Source organism: Sinohyriopsis cumingii, chromosome 12, assembly GCF_028554795.1.
Source record: "Sinohyriopsis cumingii isolate HCF-2022 chromosome 12, ASM2855479v2, whole genome shotgun sequence".
NCBI classification, from domain to species: domain Eukaryota; kingdom Metazoa; phylum Mollusca; class Bivalvia; order Unionida; family Unionidae; genus Sinohyriopsis; species Sinohyriopsis cumingii.
Genome location: NC_142972.1, coordinates 127,470,185 through 127,488,862, shown reverse-complemented (window position 1 = coordinate 127,488,862; position 18,678 = coordinate 127,470,185). Strand labels below are relative to the sequence as shown.

At 34.4% G+C, this 18,678-nt stretch overlaps 1 protein-coding gene across 1 annotated transcript in view; it reads right to left on the bottom strand.

Moving 5' to 3' along the window:
* Positions 1-5,573: 5,573 nt before the first annotated feature.
* Positions 5,574-18,678, bottom strand: part of LOC149787427 (pachytene checkpoint protein 2 homolog) — a 58,880-nt gene continuing 45,775 nt past the window's right edge. Inside the window, exons 10-11 of the mRNA XM_089978037.1 lie at positions 16,768-16,837; positions 5,574-12,088 (exon numbers count right to left, since the gene is read on the bottom strand). Coding sequence (XP_089834163.1) covers positions 11,996-12,088; positions 16,768-16,837 — 163 coding nt within the window. The 3' untranslated portion in view covers positions 5,574-11,995. The remainder of the gene's footprint in view (positions 12,089-16,767; positions 16,838-18,678) is intronic.

Below are 18,678 nucleotides of genomic sequence, written 5' to 3'. Positions count from 1 at the left end.
TTCAATGTCTTTACCTTCATAATGATTAATCCCAACTATCTTCAAAGTCCATCAACTGGTATTTTCAATGTCTTTACCTTCATAATGATTAATCCCAACTATCTTCAAAGTCCATCAACTGGTATTTTCCATGTCTTTACCTTCATAATGATTAATCCCAACTATCTTCAAAGTCCATCAACTGCTATTTTCCATGTCTTTACCTTCATAATGATTAATCCCAACTATCTTCAAAGTCCATCAACTGGTTCAGGAAACATTAGCAACTCAAACTTCAACATAAATTCTGTATGACTGATCTCGACCATATGGCCAAGAATGAAGAGAATCTATCTCAAGTTTTAAGAAATATTAGCAACTGAAAAAACTTGAAAGAAAAGTTTAAACTGTTGATGTTGCCAACTTTGATGCCATTGGAATAGTGAACAGGGATGGTCCTGGCTTTTAAAAAGCTGTCGCCAAAAAAATCGCCAACCTCAATATTTTGTCGCCAATTTTCAAAAAGTGTCGCCAAAAAAAGTAGTGTACATTTTTCCAAGTGTTAATTTAGTCTATTAATGTAACAGGCAATGAAAATTACAAAAGATGGATTAGTTACTACTTTAATTATAACAAGCATTAACAAAATGTTACAAAGTGTTACATGAAGATCCGTCGCCATTTTAGGGCTGCCCACTTGTTGAATGCAGTTTCAAAGTCTAATTTTTCACATCTGTACATGCTGATTCTCATTAAATTCTCGAGAGATGAGATGCAGAGCTTATTTCTGATGTCACTTTTTATGAGGTTCATCTTACTGAATCCACGTTCACAGTCCTCAGTGCTGGCAGGTGACACCAGTAGTCTCTCAGCAGCCCCCCCCCTTTTTATGGCTAGCTTCACAAAGCTTGTAGGGAATTGCTTCCTAAATCCCAAGAATGATCACTGAATGCTGTATAAATTTTCTCGACAAGAAAAATAGGATCTCCATTCCCACGAATGAAACTTACACGAGTCAACTCCTGGCAATATTGGACCGTATATATAAGCGTAAATTCACACCCAATTTAGGGATTCTTTCACTCCTGTATTTTGAGAAATAAATAATTATTATTAATTATGCAAAACTGTTTTTTTGTTTTTTTTTTTTTTTTTTTTTTGTTTTTTTTGCTATTTCTTGTTGCGGAGTTTAAGTCTCTGTAGCCGTAACACGGGACTGATGGCAAAAGGAAAAGATCAATGAGTAAAATGCTGCACTGGCGACAGATGTAATTGTGATTTGAGATTTTTTCCATTTGCTTTGTATTTATACACAGTAGTCGGTACTTCAAAGGTTATCAGTTTTCTATGAAGGTTCAGCAAAACTACTGTATTGGTATATGTATAAAAAAAACAAAAAAAAAAAAAAAACAGAAGGATTAGCCATACAATTAATTGTATCTGTTCTATTCGCGTCTTCAGAAGTCGGTCAGTTGTAGGTATAGTGCGGTAGCATGATTGACTGTATCGCAGCATACAGTAGTACTCAGCCCAGATGTCAGCATAAGCAGATTATGACGTAACAATGCACTGTAAAGATAGGGTTGTCAATAAGAACAAAGGATCGTTTGTGTAACAGATTGATTCCAATGCATTGCTTAGTCAAGTTTGTGGCTTCCTTTCATTCTGGCTTTAAATTTATTCAGTCCAAATCCATGATTGTATGTACAAATTAAATAACCAAAAAGTATGTCGCCAAAAAAATCGCCAGGTGGGATATTTTTGTCGCCAATAAGGAAAAAAAATCGCAATTTGCGACATTGGCGAAGCCCAGGACGATCCCTGAGTGAATGTGAAGTATCATTTCCCATTAATGTGGGCTCAGTAAAAACTTGTCTCACTTGGTGGAAGTTGATACACTTAAAAATAATGTGTTAAAAGTGTGACAAATGCTGGCATGCTATGCATTCTGGTCAAGATTCACCATTCAGGAGGTATGAGTCCGGTATGTGTGTCCTAAATACAGTCAGGACACAACATATATGCAACTTGTTCTTTATGAGGGATGTCACTCTACAATGGCTTGTTTGAGGCTTTTGGATGTCACTCAACAAATGGCTTGTTTGAGGTTTTTGGATGTCACACTACAATGGCTTGTTTGAGGCTTTTGGATGTCACTCTACAATGGCTTGTTTGAGGCTTTTGGATGTCACTCTACAATGGCTTGTTTGAGGCTTTTGGATGTCACTCTACAATGGCTTGTTTGAGGCGTTTGGATGTCACTCTACAATGGCTTGTTTGAGGCTTTTGGATGTCACTCTACAATGGCTTGTTTGAGGCTTTTGGATGTCACTCTACAATGGCTTGTTTGAGGCGTTTGGATGTCACTCTACAATGGCTTGTTTGAGACTTTTGGATGTCACTCTACAATGGCTTGTTTGAGGCTTTTGGATGTCACTCTACAATGGCTTGTTTGAGGCTTTTGGATGTCACTCTACAATGGCTTGTTTGAGGCTTTTGGATGTCACTCTACAATGGCTTGTTTGAGACTTTTGGATGTCACTCTACAATGGCTTGTTTGAGACGTTTGGATGTCACTCTACAATGGCTTGTTTGAGGCTTTTGGATGTCACTCTACAATGGCTTGTTTGAGACTTTTGGATGTCACTCTACAATGGCTTGTTTGAGGCTTTTGGATGTCACTCTACAATGGCTTGTTTGAGGCTTTTGGATGTCACTCTACAATGGCTTGTTTGAGGCTTTTGGTGTTTTCATTCCACTTATTTTATCATGTACAAAGAACATGATGACTTATATAATATTTTATAGAAGTCAGTATATGGAATCTTCCAGTTGGAAACTGGTGACTGCTTGGCACTTTTGCCTTATTGGCCCTTTCATTACCTTCTCATAATACCAGTGTGACTACAAGGCATATTTGCCTTATTAATGCTTTCATTACCTTATTGTAATACCAGTGTGACTACAAGGCACCTTTGCCTTATTAATGCTTTCATTACCTTATCATAATACCAGTGTGACTACAAGGCATATTTGCCTTATTGATGCTTTCATTACCTTCTCATAATACCAGTGTGGCTACAAGGCATATTTGCCTTATTGGCCCTTTCATTACCTTATCATAATACTAGTGTGGCTACAAGGCATCTTTGCCTTATTAATGCTTTCATTACCTTATCATAATACCAGTGCGACTACAAGGAACCTTTGCCTTATTGGCTCTTTCATTACCTTATTGTAATACCAGTGTGACTACAAGGCATCTTTGCCTTATTGGCCTTTTCATCACCTTATTGTAATACCAGTGTGACTACAAGGCATCTTTGCCTTATTGGCCCTTTCATTACCTTATCATAATACCAGTGTGACTACAAGGCATCTTTGCCTTATTAATGCTTTCATTACCTTCTCATAATACCAGTGCGACTACAAGGAACCTTTGCCTTATTGGCTCTTTCATTACCTTATCGTAATACCAGTGTGACTACAAGGCATCTTTTCCTTATTGGCTCTTTCATCACCTTATTGTAATACCAGTGTGACTACAAGGCATCTTTGCCTTATTAATGCTTTCATTACCTTATCATAATACCAGTGTGACTAGAAGGCATCTTTGCCTTATTGATGCTTTCATTACCTTATTGTAATACCAGTGTGACTACAAGGCACCTTTGCCTTATTAATGCTTTCGTTACCTTATCATAATGCCAGTGTGACTACAAGGCATCTTTGCCTTATTAATGCTTTCGTTACCTTATCATAATGCCAGTGTGACTACAAGGCATCTTTGCCTTATTAATGCTTTCATTACCTTATCATAATACCAGTGTGACTACAAGGCATCTTTGCCTTATTAATGCTTTCATTACCTTATTGTAATACCAGTGTGACTACAAGGCACCTTTGCCTTCTTGATGCTTTCATTACCTTATCATAATACCAGTGTGACTACAAGGCACCTTTGCCTTATTGATGCTTTCATTACCTTATCATAATACCAGTGTGACTACAAGGCACCTTTGCGTTATTGATGCTTTCATTACCTTATCATAATACCAATGTGACTACAAAGCCAACAGTACACAATACTATTTCCAGACAAGTAAATCTACTAGATTTGGGAAATTAAAAGACTGTTCAATTGCAGTGTGGAATGCAATTTCATTAAATATGAGTATGACCCTAATTTCTGCAGTAAAAAGAGACTTTATCCAATTGAAGGCTTGAGATAGTACCATGAGGTGGTGCAATGGAAGTTCCAACCTTTTCTCCATCTTCTGATCCAACTATACAAGGGATGTACTAATGAATTTTCTTTTAAAATGAGAGGAATTATCGAGAACTTTTTGACCTGGCCGAGAGCAAATATTTTTTTTTTTTTTTATTATAACCATGGTAGTTATTTGGGAAATATGGAATTTTGCAGCATTTGAAAACTGATTTTTGCTCCTACTAGGTGAAGACAAATTATATATGACAAAGTGTGGAATTGGTTTCTAAGTGTACAAGGTTTCATACTGAGGCCTAAAGACAACATCACATGTTCAATTAACAGACTAGAAAATAGTTTGGTAGTATACTGAAGAGTTTCATTCATCTGAAAAAAAGTCATGTAGATTTGCCTAAACAAAGAGGTTTCTACAGAGGAAGTTGTAAATATTCCCAAAGTCTAAGTACCTGTGCTTTTTGGGTCAAACATCTGCAGGTAAGATTTAATCTGATCTGTCGACAATTGAGTCATAGTCAATTTTTGATCTTATTAAAGACCTATAATCATAATAAGACTTTCTGGTCTGCGATATACTTTTCTGGTATTGTATCCCAAGCAACATCCTGGAGTATGTTCATAAATAAAGGCATTAGATCCAGTATGTTGCTCATATGATCAACTGTCAAATTTGATTCACAGGGAAACAAATATTTCTCAGTCTGTTTCTTTTTGTGTTGAGTTTCCATCTCTGTCCCAACCCGTTAACTTTGGAAGCATTACCTCAAAAGTAGTGGAAAGTGTTAGCTACCACAGAGGCCATCATCAATGAAGAGAAGTCAGGTAAAAGAGACGGATCACATATGATTAGATATGATGATGATTAGGATGTTATTGCAGGTAATCACATGACTTATTATTAAAAAAGCAAATACTGTATTCCGAAAAAGTCGTCTATTTTCGGCCCTCTCTCACTGATATCTTTGCAGCGTCAATGAGTAAAGTGGCCTTTTAATGTAAGGTAATACAAATGGTGTTGGCAATTGTTCAGAAAGGATGGTCATCATCAGGCTGTATGACTGGACAGTTTGAATGGACAGTTATTAAGCAAAGTGTGCAAGCTGTGTGTATGGACACATAAATGACTATAGGGTGAAATGTAGTAAGGAAAATAATTTGAATGTGTGGAGTTTTCAAGATGGACACTACTCCTGTGGTCTTATTAGTTTTCTTAACAAGGTGAATTGGGTTAAGAAATCTTTTAGATGAACTATATCATTTTATTTTAAATAAAGTCTCATAATGGCAAACAGCTACTGGTGTTACAACCTGTGATCATCAACTAAAGTAACTACAAAAACGGTATGATGTTATCACGATGACAAAATATACTTCCACAGTTTATTGCAAAAGACAATAACAACAAATAACAGCTCTTTTCTTTCAAAAAAGAAAACAAGAGACCCAAGTGGGCCTGATATCACTTACCTCTTAGCTGACATATGCATACTTATGAAAGCAAATTGATATACATAATGAACTAAAATGAGGAAATGAAAATTTGGAGCCCATAGTTGCTACATCGGCTGTTAATAATGTTGGTATCAATTAACTTGTACAGTTTCCGTCTATGTCTACATTTTTACATTTTTTGAAAATTTACTTTGAACTGGCATCATATTGAAATTATTGTGTTGAGAACGGTTATGCATAATCTTTCCCAGATCATATTTATCACTTTCTTGGCATAAAAAGAAGACATCTATACAAGGAGCATTGTTCCTTAAGCATTGTTCATTGGACTGCCCACACCTGGGGACTTGATCCAATTCATAACTTAGAAGCTGTTCATAAACCCCTTCATCTATCAGCTTGGATAGGCTACCAATTTCTCAGTATTTTTTTGTACAGTCATGGTTTTATTGGCTCTTGGTAATTCAATCTGGAAGTGTTACAAAGGGAAAATATATTGGATTATTATATATTTGTTCACATAAACCAACCCCGAACCCCAAAACACATTTCAAATAATTTTAATTAGTGGCACTGAATACAAGAGTTGCCTTTAATAAATCATACACATAATATAAAAACAGACGATAATGCACTTTAGTGTGGCAATGACAGCAAATGTCAAACTCCATTTAACCAAACATGCTTGAAAACAGTCAAGAACTACACAATGTTGACAAGATTTGCGCAATAATTATCAGCAATTTTTCTTCTTCTTCTAAGCCAGACCAATGTTTTTACATGAAATGTTTTTAAAGCCAGATCTTTTTTCTTGCACATAATCAAAGATGCTTTTAGTTCTTCTGCCTTGGGCTGTATTGTATTATTAATAAATCCTCACACACTGCTTTTTTCCTTGATAAAACAAGAATACCATGGGCAAAACAAGGTACAAGTACCTGTGCTTAATAGTCCTTTATATATAGATAACTGAAATGTCCGTGCAGAAACCATTATTTTTATTTGGTCAATGTGGCCGTGACCTTAGACTCCAAATTCAGGTCTGGTGTAGCTCAGACTCAGTAAGGGGGCGCTCACCAATTAATATGTACTTTAGAGAGAGTGACGTATGTAAGGTGAAGTAGTTCGCATTTAAAACATGCACAATGGAGAGAATGTTGGCATACCTATATGCTACAGTAATGTAAGGTGGATGATATTTCTTTGGATATTGTACTTTTGGAAATTTTACATGATTTAAGCACACTGCTAACTAAAATGACTGCTCCCTTGTGTTAAAAAATCAGCCTGAATTAGTCTAAAGTACACTATACATAGCAGCTATTAAAATAGGGAAAATGAATTTTGCCAGACTAGACAATACCAGCTTCTGAAAGTGCAATGAATGAATTACCAAATACATAAAATGTAAAAAAAAGTTATCGGCTCTCTTTTTATATAATTTACCTCTGAAGTTCAGGAAGTGAAAATGACCAAGTAGAGCTAGCACTTTTTGAAAGGTGCACATGTGAAGTAAGGCCAAGCTGTATACTCTATAACCTATAGTACACCCATCAATCATACACCAAAATAAAAGGAATTAAAGGTTCTTTTAATTATACCTAAGATATACAAGGTCTTTTTTAAATAGCCAGTACAACCAGTGAGGAAAGCCGGGGAAATTCTTTTTCTTTAAAATCCTAACCCCATGGAACATATGAAACTGTAGAGTGCCACCTAATGCAGAACATGTTATTAAGCAAAAACCATATTTCTTTTTCAGTTACAGTGACACTGACCATTGAACCAAACCCCCACCCCCCATTAATAGGCTTATTCCTTTCCCCAAGTGCAACTCATCCACAAAGTTTGGTAACTATATGTGTGGAAAACTCGAGATACTATGTAGAAACTATTTCTTCTTCCAGTCAGCAATCTTGAGCTTTTGACCATGAAATTGATAGGGTTCTTCAATAACCCATGTGGAAGATGGTGGATAACTCTAATTATAGTGTAGAACCAAAATTGGTAATGGATGGGATGAATGGTATGGAATAACATCACTCTCCCTTATGGGGGTGCGGTAGGTATAATTGGTTTGCATCTGAGTCGCACATTTCTGCTTTGGTTGGGTAAAACCTGCCTTAAGGTGCTTTTGTCAAGTAGCTTTAGTTATTTTTTGTTGGAAAATGAGTTATTTACCCAAGAACATATGGTTTTTGTTGGGCAATGAGTTATTTACCCAAGAACATATGGTTTTTGTTGGGCAATGAGTTATTTACCCAAGAACATATGGTAGCCAACCAAGCCTGATTTGGGAATCACTGCTGCATAGAAGCACACTAACCACTGGTATTTTACAAACAAGACAGGTAAATATAATTATATTTTTAACTTTGGAGCATTACTTGTTACATCGCTATTTTATGATTTTCTTCAGTTTCAATTATAAATCATAAATTATAATCTAATATGTATTATTTATTTTTATAACTTCTTGTATTCAAGTTTATGCATCTTGTATTATAAAATTTTCTTTGTGCTTAAAACCTTTTTTCTGGAAAGGAAAGAACTCAGTATACAGCCAAACCTATGATTCTAAATAGTTCTTATCAGGAGTCATTTCCCTTGCTTGACAACAACAAAAACTCTGGGTCAGTAGAATACTAGCTATGGAAATTTATTCCAGTGCTGTTGATTGCATCAGTCATATGAAAAACTGTTTCAAGGTTTCTCTTGTTTTTGTATCTTCATCAATAAATGTTAGCACATCAAAATCATTTGTCCAATACTGAAATGACATGAAACTGTCAATGTTTTTTATATTTACTAATGGCAGCCATATCCAATGGCAGAACATCATCATTGTAAAATATGAAAAGTGTTTAGGTTAGGAGGCTTTCTGTAAAATTTGAGAATAAGTCTGTTAAGAAGTGTTTCAGAATATATTAGTTCTGTTTTAGTAATGGTGGCCATATTTGAACAAATTTGAAAACACTTCATTGCCAGGATGCTTATGTCAGATATTGTCAAAATATGTTGAACAGTTTTTGAAAAGATTTTAATTAAGGTTTTTTCCAATTTCAGTGATAGTTGCCACATTGATCTGTATCATTTAACCAAATTTTCAAGAGTTTCATACCAGGATGCTTTTTTATCATTCAAATCTGCTCAAAATCAGTTTGTGATTTTTAGAAGTTGTTGACAGCAATTGTGAATGGAGGACATACAACATATGCAGGACAATACCATAAACTCACTTGTTCTAACTGTAAGGTGAGCTAACAACACTAGCACACATTACTGTGCATTACAGAATCAGGAACATCCATGACATAACTTGTTAGCTACTGTGACTGCCAGTGATGTATAAAGTCATAAAATTAATCTTAATCTAGATGTTATTAAATTGCCACTTTTGAAAATGATATGCAAGCCTTGCTGAACTGTAAAAGTTTAATTCTGTTTAACTTCAGCAATCAATGAAATAAATGACTTCACTGCATGTTGCAAATGATTTGCAACTTAAATATACATAAAAAAAGAAATCATTTAATTTCTTGAACAAACATTTTTGTAAAATTTCTTGAAGCTTTCATTTCCAGACTTCTTAAAATCTGAAAAATAATCAAATTTAACAAGGCTCAAGTTACAGCATACTCAGGGTCCCATTATCAGTTCCTACACTAAATATAACAATCCACTTTCCTCATCCACTTTAAGATGCTGGTGCCTTTCTCTCATCGCAATTTGTTTATTCAGTGATAAACTTTATAAACAGTTCCAATATGCTGAATTTCTGGTAAATCAATCTATCTGAACAAAATCATCGTCGATACTGAAATGTATGGTTCTGATTTTATAGTGACTCAAAATATATTTCACTTACTTGCATGCTTATCATTTAAAATTCTGACAACAATAAACATCTACCATCTCAAGTCATTGTGCAAAAGTTATTTTTGTTCATTCAGTCCCCAACACCTTGACCATCAGACTCTAAAATTAATAGGTGTCATTTCTGTCTCAAATGCAAATCATCCATAAAGTCTGGTCAAAGTAGATGACAAAGAACCAGAGATGTTTGAAAGCCATTTTTCTTCTTTGAGTCACAGGAAGCATCATATTTCCAAACTCTCAAACTTATGGCTAGCATACAAGAATGGAGTTTTTTTTTCAAGTTTTCTAGGTTAATCTCCATTCTGGATAGGTCTGAGTGCCTCAAACTCCTGTATACTCAAACTCGTGTCTACTCAAACTCGTGTATACTCCAACTCGTGTATACTCAAACTGGTGTATACTCTAACTCATGTATACTTAAACTCGTGTATACTCAAACTCGTGTATACTTTAACTCCTGCATACTCAAACTCGTGTATACTCTAACTCCTGTATACTCAAACTCATTTATACTCTAACTGCTGTATACTCAAACTCGTGTATACTCTAACTCATGTATACTCAAACTTGTGTATACTCAAACTCCTGTATACTAACCAAAGGTTACATGAAGAAATCCATAACCCATTTTTTGATTGGCTAAAGACTTTAAAGATACCAAAGGATGAGGATGAAGTTCCACACCTTCTCAATGAAAAGTGGCATTGCTAAATGGAATGGTGGTTGTCAGTTACAAACAATGGTCAACAAAGAGAGTGATGCTGAGAATGGAGTGGAGAGAGATTTATCACTCTGAATATCAGAACATGCCAAACAGATACTGCTACACACTGGTTCATGTCAGTATACTTTCAACACCCTTTCTCTGTCATTTTGAGAAAAACATTCAATATCATTCATATTAAACATTCAATATCATTCATATTAAACATTCAAACTCTATAAAGTGTTTTTTTTAGTGAAGTAGAATCATCATAAAATAAAGTACTTGTGTAGATATATCTGTATATACAAAGTGATATGAATATGTGGCATAGCATAGTATGACACAATTTATACATAAATCATACTGAAGAATTACATTAACATTCAACAAGAAATGAAGCTGTCAAAAGACATCAAAGCTCTTCTGCACATATTTATTCATATTTAAGAGGTTTGTATTTGTCCAGGTTGATCTATACTGAGTGATAATAATAAACTGGTTGATGTAAATCACAGTGACCTGTTTCTTTCATATGGTGATGCAGTGCTTCTCAGAGAATATGATCTTGTCCTGTTGCTATTCATATTTAAGAGGTTTGTATTTGTCCAGGTTGATCTATACTGAGTGATAATAATAAACTGGTTGATGTAAATCACAGTGACCTTTTTCTTTCATATGGTGATGCAGTGCTTCTCAGAGAATATGCTCTTGTCCTATTGCTAGTCTGTACAAGCAACAGTGTTTACTAAATTCATCCAAACATTAGCTCAATCATATAACAAAAATAGGTCGCTGTAACCTTTTTAAAAATCAATTTATAATACTCACCACGATGAATGCACATATCAAGTTTTATGACTGTAAATAACAGTATCCAAGAAATTAGTCTAAAATAGGTGTCACTGAAGCCTGAAACATATATGACAGTGTTTTAAATACTGGTGAGGTAGTGCAGTATACCAACATAGGACATTTAATGGAATGTACAAGTGACTCAGTCACTGAACTTGACCTGAATATTTAAGGTGTCACTGGAACATGGAAAGATAAATATCAACTGAGTACAAAAATTAGATCAAAGTGACCAACTTTTCATATAGTGGTGTTGTAGTCCTTATGATGCATACACACAAGTTTCATGATGGTATAAACAACTAAGTTCCAGAAACTAACCCAAATGTAAGACGTGTACAAGATCAAGTGTGCATGAAAAAATAGGCCACAATGACTTCATGTGAACATGGTGATTGCCTACTTCTTAATATATGCAGATGTTTAAAAAGTACTGGATCAATGTAGCATGAAAAATAGGTGTATGTGACCTACTTTTGTTATGGCAGTTTAGTATTCATCAAGATTAATGCAAATATTTATTTTTATGTTTTATGTCTCAGAAAATGACCTAAACATAAAAAATGTACATGATGATTAATGAAACATGAAAAGTAGGTCACACAGACTTATTTTTACAGATATTAATGTATTTACTCCTAATGACACATGCACAAATCAAAATACATGAATGTACTGGTATAATGCATGGAAACAAAATATGAGGAAGTAAAACCTTATACAAGATGATGACAATTACACCAGGGTTACAGTATAAGCTCTCCTACACTACTGTACAGGCAAGCAAAAATTAACTATTAATAATCTTAATTTTCAAATTCATCAATATTGACAGTTTTATATAGAAATATATTAAAATACAAGGTCACATGTGTAAATTTACCTATATAATAATCAATTCAATCTTTTGATAAATCTTCTCTCTCTTGAAATTGTTGCTTTATAGCTCTGGAAAGTGCGCTGAGGTACAACTCCAAATTCACTGTGGGACACTGAAAATACAGTAGTGAAAATAGGAATCAACAGTAATGAAAATACAGTAGTGAAAATATGAATCAACAGTAATGAAAATACAGTAGTGAAAATAGGAATCATCAGTAATGAAAATACAGTAGTGAAAATAAGAATCAACAGTAATGCACATTTTGCTTTGAAAATCAGGAGTCAGCCAGTAGACTGCCAATTGAGATGATGAGGAAAAAAATTCATCTGGCAACCCAAAAATATTTTGCAAATTGTTTTGGTGAAAAGAAATTAGGAAGGATCAAATACAAAACAGACTGTATGTGTGTATGTGCTCCAGCCACAAAATTATTCATACTGTTCAAAAAAATATAAACAAGAGGTCAAAGCGGACTTGAGAACACTCAGATGGTTGATGGCTACCAAGAATCTAAATGCAAGGGTAGTTGGCCAAACAATGTGTATTCTTTTTTCCCCATAACTTTAAAACTTTTCTATCTTTAATAATAGCAGCCACATTGGATGATAAATTAGCATCAATTGTGTTATCTTTAAAAGCCTTTATGCCAGAATATCTTCTCCCAATTGCAAGTGTTTTATGAGAAGATTTTACAAGGTTTTACTAATTTTAGTAACAATAGCTATACTATATAGTGCATTAGCAGCAATTCAAAACCATTTATACCAGGATTATTTCATTTATACCAGGATTATTTCAGTGAAATTTGGTAAAATACATTCAGCAGATATTTGAAAGTCTTTAAATGTTTGTTTTTTGCTTTTGGCATGGGCAGCCATAATTAATATTGGATCTGTATCACTGGCACGAATAAAATAAATAATCAACATGCTGGATGCTTTCTGTCAATCTGGTCAAAATCTCTCATATTTTCTGATGAAGTAATTTAAAAGTTTTTTTATTTTTAACAAGGGCTGCTATATTTGATAACAGATCCGCATCACTTACAGAAATTTATGTTTTCATGCCAGGAAGTTTTTTTATTAAACTTGGTCTAATTTTATTGTGTGGTTATTAAGAAGTTGTTTAAAGGTTTCTCTATTTTTAGTAAGGGCAACTTTTTTTATTTAAAAGCTGATCAGCATCTTTAAGTACAACTGTCTATGAAATTCCATTTAAGAGCAGCCAGATTGGACAGTGACACTTTACAACTGTCTATGAAATTCCATTTAAGAGCAGCCAGATTTGACAGTGACACTTTACAACTGTCTATGAAATTCCATTTAATAGCAGCCAGACTTGACAGTGACACTTTACAATTGTCTATGAAATTCCATTTAATAGCAGCCAGATTTGACAGTGACTCTTTACAATTGACTATGAAATTCCATTTAATAGCAGCCAGATTTGACAGTGACACTTTGCAATTGTCTATGAAATTCCATTTAATAGCAGCCAGATTTGAGTGACACTTTACAAATGTCTATGAAATTCCATTTAAGAGCAGCCAGATTTGACAGTGACACATTACAACTGTCTATGAAATTCCATTTAATAGCAGCCAGATTTGACAGTGACACTTTACAACTGTCTATGAAATTCCATTTAAGAGCAGACAGATTTGACAGTGACACTTTACAACTGTCTATGAAATTCCATTTAATAGCAGCCAGATTTGACAGTGACACTTTACAAATGTCTATGAAATTCCATTTAAGAGCAGCCAGATTTGACAGTGACACATTACAACTGTCTATGAAATTCCATTTAATAGCAGCCAGATTTGACAGTGACACTTTACAAATGTCTATGAAATTCCATTTAAGAGCAGCCAGATTTGACAGTGACACTTTACAACTGTCTATGAAATTCCATTTAATAGCAGCCAGATTTGACAGTGACACTTTACAAATGTCTATGAAATTCCATTTAAGAGCAGCCAGATTTGACAGTGACACTTTACAACTGTCTATGAAATTCCATTTAATAGCAGCCAGACTTGACAGTGACACTTTACAATTGTCTATGAAATTCCATTTAATAGCAGCCAGATTTGACAGTGACTCTTTACAATTGACTATGAAATTCCATTTAATAGCAGCCAGATTTGACAGTGACACTTTGCAATTGTCTATGAAATTCCATTTAATAGCAGCCAGATTTGACAGTGACGCTTTACAACTGTCTATGAAATTCCATTTAATAGCAGCCAGATTTGACAGTGACACTTTACAAATGTCTATGAAATTCCATTTAAGAGCAGCCAGATTTGACAGTGACACATTACAACTGTCTATGAAATTCCATTTAATAGCAGCCAGATTTGACAGTGACACTTTACAACTGTCTATGAAATTCCATTTAAGAGCAGCCAGATTTGACAGTGACACTTTACAACTGTCTATGAAATTCCATTTAATAGCAGCCAGATTTGACAGTGACACTTTACAAATGTCTATGAAATTCCATTTAAGAGCAGCCAGATTTGACAGTGACACTTTACAACTGTCTATGAAATTCCATTTAATAGCAGCCAGATTTGACAGTGACACTTTACAAATGTCTATGAAATTCCATTTAAGAGCAGCCAGATTTGACAGTGACACTTCACAAATGTCTATGAAATTCCATTTAATAGCAGCCAGACTTGACAGTGACACTTTACAATTGTCTATGAAATTCCATTTAATAGCAGCCAGATTTGACAGTGACACTTTACAATTGACTATGAAATTCCATTTAATAGCAGCCAGATTTGACAGTGACACTTTGCAATTGTCTATGAAATTCCATTTAATAGCAGCCAGATTTGACAGTGACACTTTACAACTATGAAATTCCATTTAATAGCAGCCAGATTTGACAGTGACACTTTACAACTGTCTATGAAATTCCATTTAAGAGCAGCCAGATTTGACAGTGACACTTTACAACTGTCTATGAAATTCCATTTAAGAGCAGCCAGATTTGACAGTGACACTTTACAAATGTCTATGAAATTCCATTTAAGAGCAGCCAGATTTGACAGTGACACTTTGCAATTGTCTATGAAATTCCATTTAAGAGCAGCCAGATTTGACAGTGACACTTTACAACTGTCTATGAAATTCCATTTAATAGCAGCCAGATTTGACAGTGACACTTTACAAATGTCTATGAAATTCCATTTAAGAGCAGCCAGATTTGACAGTGACACTTTACAACTGTCTATGAAATTCCATTTAATAGCAGCCAGATTTGACAGTGACACTTTACAAATGTCTATGAAATTCCATTTAAGAGCAGCCAGATTTGACAGTGACACTTCACAAATGTCTATGAAATTCCATTTAATAGCAGCCAGACTTGACAGTGACACTTTACAATTGTCTATGAAATTCCATTTAATAGCAGCCAGATTTGACAGTGACACTTTACAATTGACTATGAAATTCCATTTAATAGCAGCCAGATTTGACAGTGACACTTTGCAATTGTCTATGAAATTCCATTTAATAGCAGCCAGATTTGACAGTGACACTTTACAACTATGAAATTCCATTTAATAGCAGCCAGATTTGACAGTGACACTTTACAACTGTCTATGAAATTCCATTTAAGAGCAGCCAGATTTGACAGTGACACTTTACAACTGTCTATGAAATTCCATTTAAGAGCAGCCAGATTTGACAGTGACACTTTACAAATGTCTATGAAATTCCATTTAAGAGCAGCCAGATTTGACAGTGACACTTTACAACTGTCTATGAAATTCCATTTAAGAGCAGCCAGATTTGACAGTGACACTGCATTATATCCAAACCTGAAAGACCTTCATACCAGAATCAGGTGGAAGTTAAAGAACACTTTGTGCAAGAAAAACACTTTTTGCATTTAGTACATTTCATCATTTTTGTTCAACTGAGATGACAGGAACAACAAAAAAATTGGGAAAAAACAATCCAATAGTGTTCACATAACAAAATTTCTTATGTAAACAAGCAAATAAACTGCAAGCAGTATTCATAAATAAACAACCAACAATGTGCACACTGATACCACAATAGAACATAAGGTCTGAACAACTGTGAAGAAATAAACTGCACAAAACTTGATAAAAAAGTTTTAACAAATAAATGCTTGCAACATGAAGCAGATACAACACAACTTTTCAGATGCACAGGTACCCCCATCCCAAAGATATCCTTGAATTCTGAAAGACCAAGTGGTATGATGATCATCATGTACCTAGTGAAAGATTCCACTGGTACACATCTGGTTGATGGGTAGCCACCAAGCCATGGTAAGGGGAGGTAATGGGTAACAGTTGTCGTACAATATACACACAGGAAAGATGAAATTTTAGTCGTTTTGATATTCCTGAATTCAAAGGTATTGGAGTTTTAGACATTAAATAGGAAATGTATTCAACTAGGAAAACACATATCAGGATGTGGAGTTTAGATATTAACACTAAATAGGAAATGTATTCAACTGGGAAAACACATATCAGGATGTGGAGTTTAGATATTAACACTAAATAGGAAATGTATTCAACTGGGAAAACAAGCAAGATTTGATAGTTATTCTTGAACTGTATTTTGTACAGGACAATATATTTGATTTGAGCATTTTTCTACCACAAAATATACATTTTACCCATAAATTGTTATATTGTTATTATGTATAAATTATCAGATATGCAATGTCACTTCATATTAGCCATGAATTCATTGGTTCCATGTTCATACTGTATTTTACTGTACTTACCTGAACAAAAACTGCATGAGCTATGAATGGTAGTTTCCTCAATGTTCTTCCACTCAAACCAAAACTTTCTCTGTAAAAGATTTAATACAGTTCACTCAACATTTAAGCACCATGTTTTCATCATTTCTATGTAGAAAAAGTGTTTACAAGTCTGAATAAAAACAGTGACTCATCAAGAAGTGGTTACAACTACAAACAAGAGGATATTTTTAAGTTGACCATTTCACAATGCAAGCTAATATAATTTTGTAAGAATACAAGCTATGTAAACTATATCTAAAACCTTTAAATCCAGTTAACTTTGCCTATTTTATAATATAAGTCACATGGGTCATGTAGGCATTCAACACTATTTTAGTAATGGGTGTGATTTTTTAGAATTTGATTCTAAATACCTTTAACTGGCAAGTATTCACTTCATTTGGATTTGTATACATCCCTATTCCTTTGGAAGGTCATTCTTTAGATGCCCCGACAGGTGCACTTGGCAAAATCAATGTTAAAGTATGTAGACATTTTTTTAAACAAAATAAACCTAAAAGTGTGATCCAGTACAATCCGAATTGAATGTTGCACGCTGTGATGTCACAATGAAAGCTATGCATATTGATAAACAAATTCGTACTACCCTCGACTGTGATGATTCCACTCTACATGCTCTTATTTTGACTCAGCTTTAGTACAAGACCACCATTGTAAAAGTTCACAGCGATAGATAATTTTTGTCTGGAAGTTTCTTGGTAAAAGTTAAGGTGCAGACCATTCAATAATCAGGACTGAATAGACTTTGGTTAATGAAAATTAGTGTTAAATTTTAAAAGAACAATTTATATTTAGTTTAAAATTAGTAAATGCACATATATGACCCATATGACTTGTACTATAATATAATCTGATAGGATTTGTTTCCACTATAAATAAAAGATCTTGCCTGTAACTGAACTCCCCCTGGATCTAGATGATAAAAAACAAGATGTCTAATTTAATTTTCACACAGCCTTAGCAGCCTTTTCACTCATCTAGCTGTTAGGTCAAGTGAATTTATGGCATGGCCCTGTGTCCATTGTGTGTTGTGTGTGCATAGTGTATCATTAATTGCGCATTGTTGGTCTGTCAACAATTCTTTGTTACTACTAAGGTCAGATTTATGATATGACTTTGATCAAACACAGAACATGGGCTTCTACCACCAAGATCTCCAATGACTTTGATCAAACATAGAACATGGGCTTCTACTACCAAGATCTCCAATGACTTTGATCAAACACAGAACATGGGCTTCTACTACCAAGATCTCCAATGACTTTGATCAAACATAGAACATGGGCTTCTACAACCAAGATCTCCAATGACTTTGATCAAACACAGAACATGGGCTTCTACTACCAAGATCTCCAATGACTTTGATCAAACACAGAACATGGGCTTCTACTACCAAGATCTCCAATGACTTTGATCAAACATAAAACATGGGCTTCTACTACCAAGACCTCCAATGACTTTGATCAAACATAAAACATGGGCTTGTACTACCTAGATCTCCAATGACTTTGAAGTTTACATCATCAATATCTCAGACAAGTTTGTTGATAATGTGCATGATACACACACATTAATCATGTGATGTTACATCTGAATGAGCTGGTTACCACTCCAGAGGCCCAAATGTGTTAAATAGGCTTCCATTATAAAGATGTGCTAACTAGGCTTCCATTATAAAGATGTACTAAATAGGCTTCCATTAAAGAGATATGCTAAATAGGCTTCTATTATAAAGATGTGCTAAATAGGCTTCCATTATAAAGATGTGCTAAATAGGCTTCCATTATAAAGATGTGCTAAATAGGCTTCCACTATAAAGATGTGCTAAATAGGCTTCCATTATAAAGATGTGCTAAATAGGCTTCCATT